The sequence below is a fragment of the Thalassophryne amazonica genome, chromosome 3 (assembly GCF_902500255.1).
Source record: "Thalassophryne amazonica chromosome 3, fThaAma1.1, whole genome shotgun sequence".
NCBI classification, from domain to species: domain Eukaryota; kingdom Metazoa; phylum Chordata; class Actinopteri; order Batrachoidiformes; family Batrachoididae; genus Thalassophryne; species Thalassophryne amazonica.
Window position 1 is genome coordinate 96,317,869 of NC_047105.1, and position 10,382 is coordinate 96,328,250.

Genomic DNA, 10,382 nt, shown 5'->3' on the forward strand with positions numbered 1-10,382 from the left:
TCCTGTTTAGGACGCCCTGTACCATGAGTGAGCTTCGTGCCGCTGCGTGATGCTTCGCTCATATAATGAAAGTTAGCGGTGGCTTCAGCTCAGTGTTTTAGCGGTTCAGCTGTATCATAATTAAATTTTCATTTAGTGGATTTGCAGTTATCAAAGCTTAATTTACGTTTCCTGTGTCCATCACTGCTGATGCTGCACCTGGATGTATTCTTAACCCTACAGGACTTCCCTGGTTGCCAACTGGCAACCACCCACTCAGGAAATTTTGCTGAGTTCAAGGATTAACGCCTCATTCCTGCTTAAAACTGACTTTAGAATGATTAAAGGGATTTTACCTTGTCATCTGTTGGTTAATAATCTTATTAATCCATTTGAGTGCTTTGGGTGATGACAGTCTGTCCACAAACCGGCTGTGCTCCGAAATGACACATGCACAGTGAAGGCAGGGCGGGACGGGGGACCATTCAGTCAGCGACACCAGTAGAGCTGATTTCACTCTACAATAGTGTTTTTTGTTTGTTTGTTTGTTTGTTTAAACTCTATTTAGACTGGGACCTGTGCTGGGATAGTAAATTTTACTCAGCAAAATTTACTGTGCAGGAATATGGAAGTAAATCTGTGCCATCAGAGTTTGAATTTGAATTTTTTTTTAAGGTTGAATGTTTTTAGCATCAAAATCAAAGTTTGAAGTTGAATGTCTAAGACTGAATCAAAATATTCAGCCTCAAAAACTTCAACATAAAAAAATTCAACCTCAAAAAAATTCAACCTCAAAAAAATCTCCACCTCAAAAATTCAACCTAAAAAAATCAACCTCAAAAAATAGAAAAGCAGGGACAAGCAATCAATCCCTGTCTTAATCATCCAATGTCACAGATTTACTTCCATAAACACTGGATGATTGAGACAGGGAACAGTTGCTTCTCCCTGCTTTTCTGTTTTTTGATATTGATTTTTTTTTTTTTTTTAGGTTGAATTTCTTTTGTTGTTGTTTTGTTTTGTTTTGTTTTGTTTGAAGGTTTATTTATTTACGTTGAAGTTTTTGAGGCGGAATATTTTGATGCTAAACAAATTCAGCCTTAGAAATTGAACTTCAAACTCTGATTTTGATGCTAAAAAAATTCAACCTTAAAAATTCTGATTCACACGCTGATGGCACAGATTTACTTCCATACAGGAAGACCAACAGTCAATCTGCAGGCTTTTGATCTTGGGTCTTGCACCACTGGAACAAACTGTCTTATTCTTCACTCAAAATTCTGGAGGTGAATTTGAAAATCGCTTTTTTTTTTTTCTTTTTTTTTTTTTTCTTTTTGAAGTTGGAAACAGGCAAAAGCTAAACTGAAGGTGAAAACCATTCAGTCTGCACAGATAGTCCATTTGAAAAGACTGTCACTTTCAGGAATATGCCACAGCACTCTGCATGACAGCATTTTATTACACAAATGATGACACACTTCACTGTTTCAAGGACAGTAGTATACATTCAGATCAGGTCATGTGCACAGTACAAAGATAGAGAGGTGCGGAGAGGTGATGTACGACATCCAGCTGTTTCAGGCCTCACATGTACACTGTAACACCCAGCTAACAAAACACAACAGCCTCATTTACTCCTTGAACTCTTTGGTCATTGGGGATGATCGACTCAGTCTCAAATGCAGTTCATCCTTCTCTTATTTTAGTAACACTTTATGGAGGCTGAAGCAGAAATTTGGCCTTGATGTCAAATCAAACACTAATGAAATGATGTTTTGATTACTGTTGTGTTTTTATATACAACATTAGATCGTCTGTGGTGCAGAAGAGCAATAGAGGAGTCACCAGGTTGGGTGAGGGAGGTAAACATTGTAATACTGCATTTTGGCATCACATAAACTCCATATAAACATTCCTTTCTACTCCCCCCCAAAAATCTGTGATTCTTCCATGTGTATGTAAGGCGCTGAAGTAACTGCATTTAAGTAAAACTGTCTCTTTGTCACAGTCTGTAAGGCGGATTTAAGTGTGCATATTCAATGGAAAGATGCGTACTGGATACAAGAGGTCTTAAAGCAGCAACACCTTCAGTGAGATTTTCACATTGTCTCTATAAGGATGCAAATGAGATGCTCCTACAAAACTCTTAGCTACACTAAACAAATGGACATAGATTTCAATTGTCATATAAATAAACACCAATACACATCACTTTTGTCAGAACAAGACAACGATATATCTCACATATGACACAAAGCAGGGTGGTCTGGTCCTTGGGCAAGTCCCTACCCTGCTACGGTGGCCAACAGGGGCCACAATACTTCCAAATTAATAAAACAATACCAAAAAAAAAAAGCAGAAGACACAAATACAAAAATCATCTGCAGCAAGTCAACAATGGATTGCTCAATCAAAAAACAGTTTGGAAATTTTTACCTGCGCCAAGGAGGTTATGTTTTCAGTTGCGTCCGTTTATTTGTTGGTTGGTTTGTTAGCAGGATTACTCAAAAAATCCTCAATGGTTTCAATGAAATTTTTACCAGGGGTGTATCTTGGCCTAACTTAGATTAAATTTTGGTAATGATCCAGAACACGATCCAGATCCAGTAATTTTTTTAAGGATTCTTTATCATTGCAGGATAGGGCCAATTTCAACAATTTGCATCTAACTTCATGAAGACGGGTCACAAAGGCTGAACAAAAATTAAGTTACAACACAACAATATTTTAGCATTTGTTTCTCCTCATTGAATAAACTTGTTATTAGAAAATTAAAAAAAACTTCTGTAGTTCATGCAGTTTCTCTTTATAAATACATTTGCTGAAGATTTAAGGGTTTAACCACTGAATCTGAAACATGACGATAGATGCGTGTTTCAACGTGGAATAAGTCTCTTTGCCAAAGGGTATTCCATGTGACGTCAGTGACCCTATGGCCTTGGCAGAGGTTTGCGCACTCCGAGTGCTTCTAGTTTTTAATGCAAACAAGAAAACATGAGCAACTATAATCTGCATCACATGCAACAATTTCATTCGATAATGTGTCTGTAATGCTCTCAAATACAGAATTACTTTGCAAAGCTTCACAACACCACAAAATTAGGAACAACACAAAAGAGGTACTTGCAAAACAAACAGGAGTTTCTGTGCAAAGTACTTTAACTGATGGACCATTTAGTGCATCATGGCACGCCACTCAATCTCTGCATCTGAATACTCAGTATGTACTACGGTTGGTTAGGAACCACTATCCAACTGTTACTGTAGTATGTACGAGAAGCAAGCAGTTAACTATTAAGGACACAACTCAGACATACGTTGCCGCATCCATCTTACTTGTGTTTTGACCAAGATGTTTTCAGATGATACTTGTATGATACCCACATATGCCAAAATTCTATTTTGCAATGGGAGACATTTTTAAATGGTTCTTGACCCTTAATAAATGGATATTTGTACAATACCATGAAACCATGGACATCACTACTGTTTTCATGTTTATCCCATGTCTTCTTTGAATTCTCACAGGACGTTCTTTAGTTACCAGGCTCCAGCTGTCTCATGGGATTGTGTAACATAGTCCATTTTCACGCTTTGGAGAAAGTAGATCATCTGGCTACCGTTCAGCTCCTACTAAATGCCTACTGAGTATTCGGCTACCCTATGGATTGTGCATACTGCTTTTTACCTAATATACCGTAAGCTATGGATGAGTATTGGGATGTAGTGTTTAGCTATCCCTGGTTTGACAAAGCTGAGTCTGTTTATTTACTTTATTCTTGATTTTAATCTTATCATCAGAGTTTATTTATTTGTCTGGCTTTTAGCAGGATTACGTCAAAACTACTGGATGGATTTTCATGAAATCTGCACAACAGATAGATATTAGGCCATGGAAGAACCCATTAAATTTTGGAGTTGATTGGAATCCGGATTCTGGCTCAAGTTTCACTTTATATATGCTTTGAAGGATTACATCAAAACTACTGCAGGGATTTTGAAAAAACTTTGAACACAGTTAGATATTAGGCCATGGACGACTCCATTAAATGTTGGAGGTGATCTGGATCTGGATTCTCAGTCAAGCATCACTTTATATAGGCTTTGTAGGATTTCTTCAAAACTACTTCACATATTCTCACCAAATTTGCACCACAGATAGATATTAGGGCATGGAAGACTCCATTGAATTTTGGAGATGATCCAGATCCAGATTGGAAGATGTCAGAAATCTCTGTTTGCTCTTGTTTTATTTGCAATACATGGAAGAGTAGAAATCAGTTAAGGTCCTCTGAGCAGAAACTTCTTTTTGCATTGCTACTACTTCTGTTGTGTTGTGGAGCTTTGCAAACCATTTGTGTGTATTGTGTGAATTTGATGCAGACAATTAATCCAATTTAATGGTTACATATGCTCTCTCTATGTCTGCAAGTGTTTGTCAATTTGCAAGATGCTTTTTGATGAAAATACTAGTTTTATTGATGCCGGTGTTTTGTATGTATTTGTAAAACAGTTTCTGCATTTCCCAGTGTCTTAATTTTCAATTTCTTATTTACTACACCCACCACTGTGGTTCCTGTGGCTGAGTATATGACACTTTACATCCAATTACACATGTAGCAGGAGTCAGTGTAATCCATTTGGTGTGAATGTCGACATCATATCAAGACTGATGTCAGCCTCGCAGTCCTCCAGGTCACAAACCGAGTCGGTTGCGTGCTCATCATTGTTGTGTGAAAACTGTGAAATCCTGTCAAAGATCTCCTCGTGCTCCATACAATCAACCACGTTGGGGATCATGTTGACGTAGGCGTTGGCGATCTCCTTGTGGATCAGAGTGTCCTGGTTATATGACACCAGCTCGTTGCTGATGTTGACCGTTTCCACGGGCGTGTTGGAGCAAAAGTATGGGCAGCCCAGCAGACTGGAGAAAGCCTTCCTGAACTCGGCGTTGAAGGCGTAAATGACAGGGTTCAGGGAGGAGTTCGTCCAACCGAACCACACGAACACATCGAAGGTGGTCTCGCTGACGCACGGCAGACCTGCGTCCCGGTCCGTCGCCGGCTTGTCACAGAACGGAACAATACAGTTTAGGACGAAGAAAGGCAACCAGCAGCACACGAAGACGCCCATAATCACCGACAGGGTTTTGAACACTTTCGTTTCCCGCTTAATGGACGTTTTTAACGTGTTGTGGTGTTGGCACTCTATCCGGTTGCTCCTGCAACTTTGCGCGTGTTCTGCCGCCCTCTCCAAGGAGGCTATCCGTCTGATCTGGATTTGTGCGATCCGGTATATTCTTGTGTAAGTCACAATCATAATTGCCACAGGGATGTAGAAACTAATCAGTGATGATGATATAGCGTATTCTCTGCTGAGGCTGGAGTCGCAGTTTTCGTTCATCTGCCTGCTCACCGAAAAGTTGCGCGTCCCGCTGGCGTCGTCACTGCTGGCTTTGTGCCAGTTCAGCTGAACCGGTATGAATGAAATGAGCACAGACAACGTCCAAGTGAGACTAATCATCACAAAGGCAACTCTCTGTGTCATTTTCCGTTCGTAGCGAAAAGGGCTGGAAATGGCCCAGTATCTATCCACGCTGATTACGCACAGGTTCAGGATGGACGCGGTGGAGCACATAATGTCAAAAGCGACCCAGACGTTACAGAAAGTGCCAAACGGCCAATATCCCGCCACTTCTGCCACAGCTTTCCACGGCATAACCAGCACGGCCACGAATAAATCCGACAAAGCCAGTGACACGATGAAAATGTTGGTGACTTTGGTCCTTAAGTGTCGGAAGCGCAGCACTGCGGAGCAGACCAGTATGTTCCCCAGCAGAGTCCACAGGATGAGCACGGACAGCAGGCAGCCCGTCACGGTGCGCGAAACTATATCCTTCCCGCTTTGGCTTGTTGCCTCCATTTGAGTGCTGTTCCATATAATCTCTTCGAGGGGTGCTGGCGCAGAGTCAATCACCTGCACCGAAGAGAGGTACTTGGCAGGGCTCTCCATGCGCCTCTTCAAGTCAGACTGCAGCCCACCGCTGCGTGCGCGGGGACGGGCGCAATTAAAAACTCACCGTGCGGTCCCCATTCAGCCAGCCGGCTGCCAGCCTGATCCGGAGTGCGGAGTCCACGGACAGTGCGTGTTAAATCTGAGCCAAGCAGCGTGTTAGGTGCGCTGAGGTTCTGGAACGCAGCGCGCATGTTGCAGCCTCGCCGGTGTCCCGGTGGCGGTCGCCTGAACTATGGCTGGCTGCCTTCGTCAACCTCACTGCAAGGTGTCCTGAGTGGACGAGAGCGTGGTGCGGGAGAGACGTGCGCGCGACGGCACTAACCGCGCACTGCAAGACGCACGCAGCCCTACGCCTCTTTCGTGCAAGGCGTTACGCACAACATTGCGTTCCAAAATTGGGTGCAAAAAAAAAAACAAAAACAACCCACTTATATTCAACACTGTGATCATTTTGTCAAACTGCACACGCCCCTGGAGTGCGCGCTGGCATACATATCAATCAGGAATATAACTGTAAAGATTTTGTAATGTATGTGGCGCAAAGAACAGTGCATCCGGAATACAAGGTTCCCAGTTCAAGACCACCTCTGTCCCACTCACCGTTCATGTAGATTTGCGTCAAGAAGGGCATCTGGCGTTAAATATGCGTCAAACTGACATGTGGATCAAACTGATCCGCTGTGGCAGCCAGAGATTGTGATTACTGTAAAGGGGACTGAAGCTGTCCATGGTGCTGAAAAATCAGTCTGAACCAAGCAGCAGTTCGTGCTCGACTCGCTGCGTTTTTATCCAACTTTCATGAAGCTGTCCATGGTGCTGAATCATAGTATCGCTCTGAAGTAGCAGCGTGTACTCTGCTTATACAGACAACTGATTTTTACCCGATGCCAAAATGCAACCATCAGTTATTGCAAAGGTCTAGCTTCAGTCTGTCCGTTCGTCTGTCTGTGCTCAGTATAAGTCCAATTCTATTACTGCCAGAGTCTTCAAATTCACAGGGAACATAATTGGGACACAAACCTTGGACAAGTTCAAAGATAGCTAACCTTGACCTATTTTAAGAGGTGGAAAGCTCACATTCTTTTTCCTATTTTTATGCTCATGGGGCCAAGGTTATTTTAGCATTGAGTCATATTATATATTACACAGCTGTCCATGGTGCTGAAAAAACCAGTACCATGTAGCAGATTGTAGCCTTCTCTAGTTTTCACAAATTCTTCTGTTCATTCATGGATGAGGTATGACCTTGTAAATTCCGCGGGCTCAAACTGTCCTACTGCCTTGAGGGATGAATGATCCCTAATTTGATGAATTTCATTATTTGGCATAGGACCAGCCACACTGCCCATAAAAGTAATACAGGAATGTGCAAATTTAACTTGCAAAGAATTCACCTGATATTTACAATACCAAATCAGAAAACACCGGAGCATTAAAATGCAAATTAAAAAAAAATGCAGTGATTCTTACACTTAGTTTAACCTTTGTTTCATTGCAAACAGTATGAACCAAGATATTCATGTTTTGTGTGATAAACTTCATTTTATTTGTATTACTATACATCCATTCCTGCATTTCAAGCTGGCAACACATTCCCCAAAAAAAGCTGAGAAGTGGCAACTTAAGCCTAGTAATAATAATAACAACAACAACAACAACAATTATTATTATTATTATTATTATTATTATTATCTTTTAAACAGGTGATATCTACAAGTGATCATAATCATGATTTGGTCCCAAAGCAGTATCCATGAAAGTCTGACTTTTTGAGGACCAATGTTTGACAGAGGATAGCTAGTTTGTCATCAAATACATGAGAAAATTGGAAGCACTCAGAGAGCGCAAACCTCCGCCAAGGCCATAAGGTCACTGATGTCACATGGAATACTCTTTGGCAAAGAGACGTATTCCACATTGTTTCACGCATCTACCTTCATGTTTCAGATTCAGTGGTTAACTCTGTGGGGTCCGAGGGCATTTTTTGGACAGTTCACTCGCCTGGCATAAATGTTTTATTATTGCTGTTAACAGCTCTCCCTGCATCCCACAATCAAGTTTTATGTCTCTTTTTTCAGGAAAATCTATACTTTCAAAATATATATGCTATAGTTGTGTTTTATAAGTGTAATCAAGATTTACAATCAGAAATAAGAAAGGAAAAAGTAAAGTGGAAAATAATTTTCCACACACATTTATTCAAAACACACAGCAAACTATAATAAACTAGTAACACATCACTCCTAAAAACAATCTTTACTGTGTCACGTGAGGTGAATCTGCCCTACGATTGGATTTTGGAAAACCATGTGATGGTGAACCAATTCCGATTGGACACTCACATTGCTCACGTCATCACACAGATTCTATGAGGAGTACAAAGATGGTGGACAGTGGCTGGAAAGTCTGTGGAGTTAACTTTTTCAAAAGTAAGTTTCTATCTCATATCATTAAAAAGTTATTTATAATTTAGTAAAGCTTGGTCTCACCAATCATATACGACGGTGTCGGCGCCAGAGGATTAAACCCTTAGATCTTCAGCAAATGTATTTATAAAGAGAAACTGCATGAACTACACAAGTTTTTTTATTTTCTAATAAGTTTATTCAATGAGGAGAAACAAATGCTAAATTATTGTTGTGCTGTAACTTAATTTTTGATCAGCTTTTGTGACCTGTCTTTATGAAGTTAGATGCAAAAATGTTGAAATTGTCCCTATCCTGCAATGATAAAGAATCCTTAAAAAATTACTGGATCCGGAACGTGTTCCGAATCATTACCAACATTTAATGACTTCTAAGTTAGGCCAAGATACACCCCTGGTAAAAATTTAATTGAAATCCGTTGAGGATTTTTTTGAGTAATCCTGCTAACAAACCAACCAACAAACAAACAGAAGCGACCGAAAACATAACTTCCTTGGCGGAGGTAATTATTACCTTGCATATTGAAGAAGAGGCAATAGCAGAGTATTATCACTGGCATGTGTTAGTGGATAACTCAAAAATGGCTGGACGCATTTCCTTCAAACGTGGTGGTAATATTACTTGGATAGATATCTAGAGGTGTTTAGATTTTAGAGTAGTTGGGTCAAAGATCAAAATTCAAGGTCAAGGAAAATATGGTGTGAAAAACATTTTTGCATATCTTAACTACCAAGAAATGTATGGATTATATAAAGCATATATTGATTAGTAAAATATTTGTGATTGATTGGTATGAATTACTACATAAAGTGTCACAGAAATCATATGAGGGTCATACATAGTCAATAAAATACCATGACACACACACAGACACACAGGGGAGGTGATGGTCTAGTTAGTGGTTAAGCGTTGGGCTTGAGACCAGAGGATCCTTGGTTCAAATCCCAGCCTGACCAGAAAATCTCTAAGGGCCCTTGTGCAAAGCTCTTAATCTCCAAGTTGCTCCCGTTGTGTTGTGAGCACGTATGGCAGCACCCTGACATCAGAGTGAATGTGAGGCATTATTGTAAAGCGCTTTGAGCGTCTGATGTAGATGGAGAAGCCCTATATAAATGCAGTCCATTTACCATTTTTACACACACACACACACACACACACACACACACACACACACACACACACACACACACACACACACACTAGGGATCATGGGCGTGAATCATGGAGATCCACACCGGCTGTAAATTGGGTGGTGTTTCTATAATATGAGTACAGAATGTTTTTAGAACTTTACACCTCAGTTTTAAGAAGAACTCACCCGTTTTATTTCCTGTTAATTGCGTAATTTTTTAATGTTAATTTACTGTCTTAATGTATTTATAAATTGTTTAGTTTCTTGTTATCATATATACACTATTATTATTATCATTATTATTATTAATATGCATATGTCACGGACATGAACTAGCAAAGCTCGTCAGTATCTCACCATGTCATTTAGGTTCTTCAGACTTTATTTTGAGTAAATGCTTCAGGGGAGCATTAGCATGGCAAAAACTTTTCAGCTTCTGGACCCCCCCGCCTTTATAAGCATTTTTCTTTATTTGTCTCTCACATACTTGGAAAAGCTCCTCGTCATCTAACCATGTCCTTTAGGTCCTTCAGACTTTTTCAGTAAAATTGTTCTTGGGAGCATGAGCATGACTAAAACCTTTCAGCTTCTGGAGGAACTCTGCCCCCCATACTCTCCACATTTTTAAGCATTTTTCTTTTTTTGCTTTTCAGCTGACCCCACTCATTATAGCCCTCTTAACTCCCTGCCACTTTAAGCATTTTTTAAAATGTAGATGTAAATTAATATTCAAAGTTTTCAGCTAGTTGACAGTAGGGCTGTACAATATGGCCAAATCTCAATATTGTCATACAAGGTCTGTGATAAAACTAACGTACCTTTTTATTTTT

The 10,382-nt window shown here is 40.3% G+C and overlaps 1 protein-coding gene across 1 annotated transcript; it reads right to left on the bottom strand.

Moving 5' to 3' along the window:
* Positions 1-4,535: 4,535 nt before the first annotated feature.
* drd5a (dopamine receptor D5a) lies at positions 4,536-6,002 on the bottom strand. Its single transcript, XM_034167138.1, has one exon. The coding sequence runs from the start codon at positions 5,989-5,991 to the stop codon at positions 4,606-4,608; it is 1,386 nt and encodes a 461-aa protein (XP_034023029.1). The 5' UTR covers positions 5,992-6,002; the 3' UTR covers positions 4,536-4,605.
* Positions 6,003-10,382: the final 4,380 nt, after the last annotated feature.

What these genes read in the sequence shown, in the direction of transcription:
- drd5a (XM_034167138.1), bottom strand. Translation starts at nt 5,991, where the DNA reads ATGGAGAGCCCTGCCAAGTACCTCTCTTCGGTGCAGGTGATTGACTCT.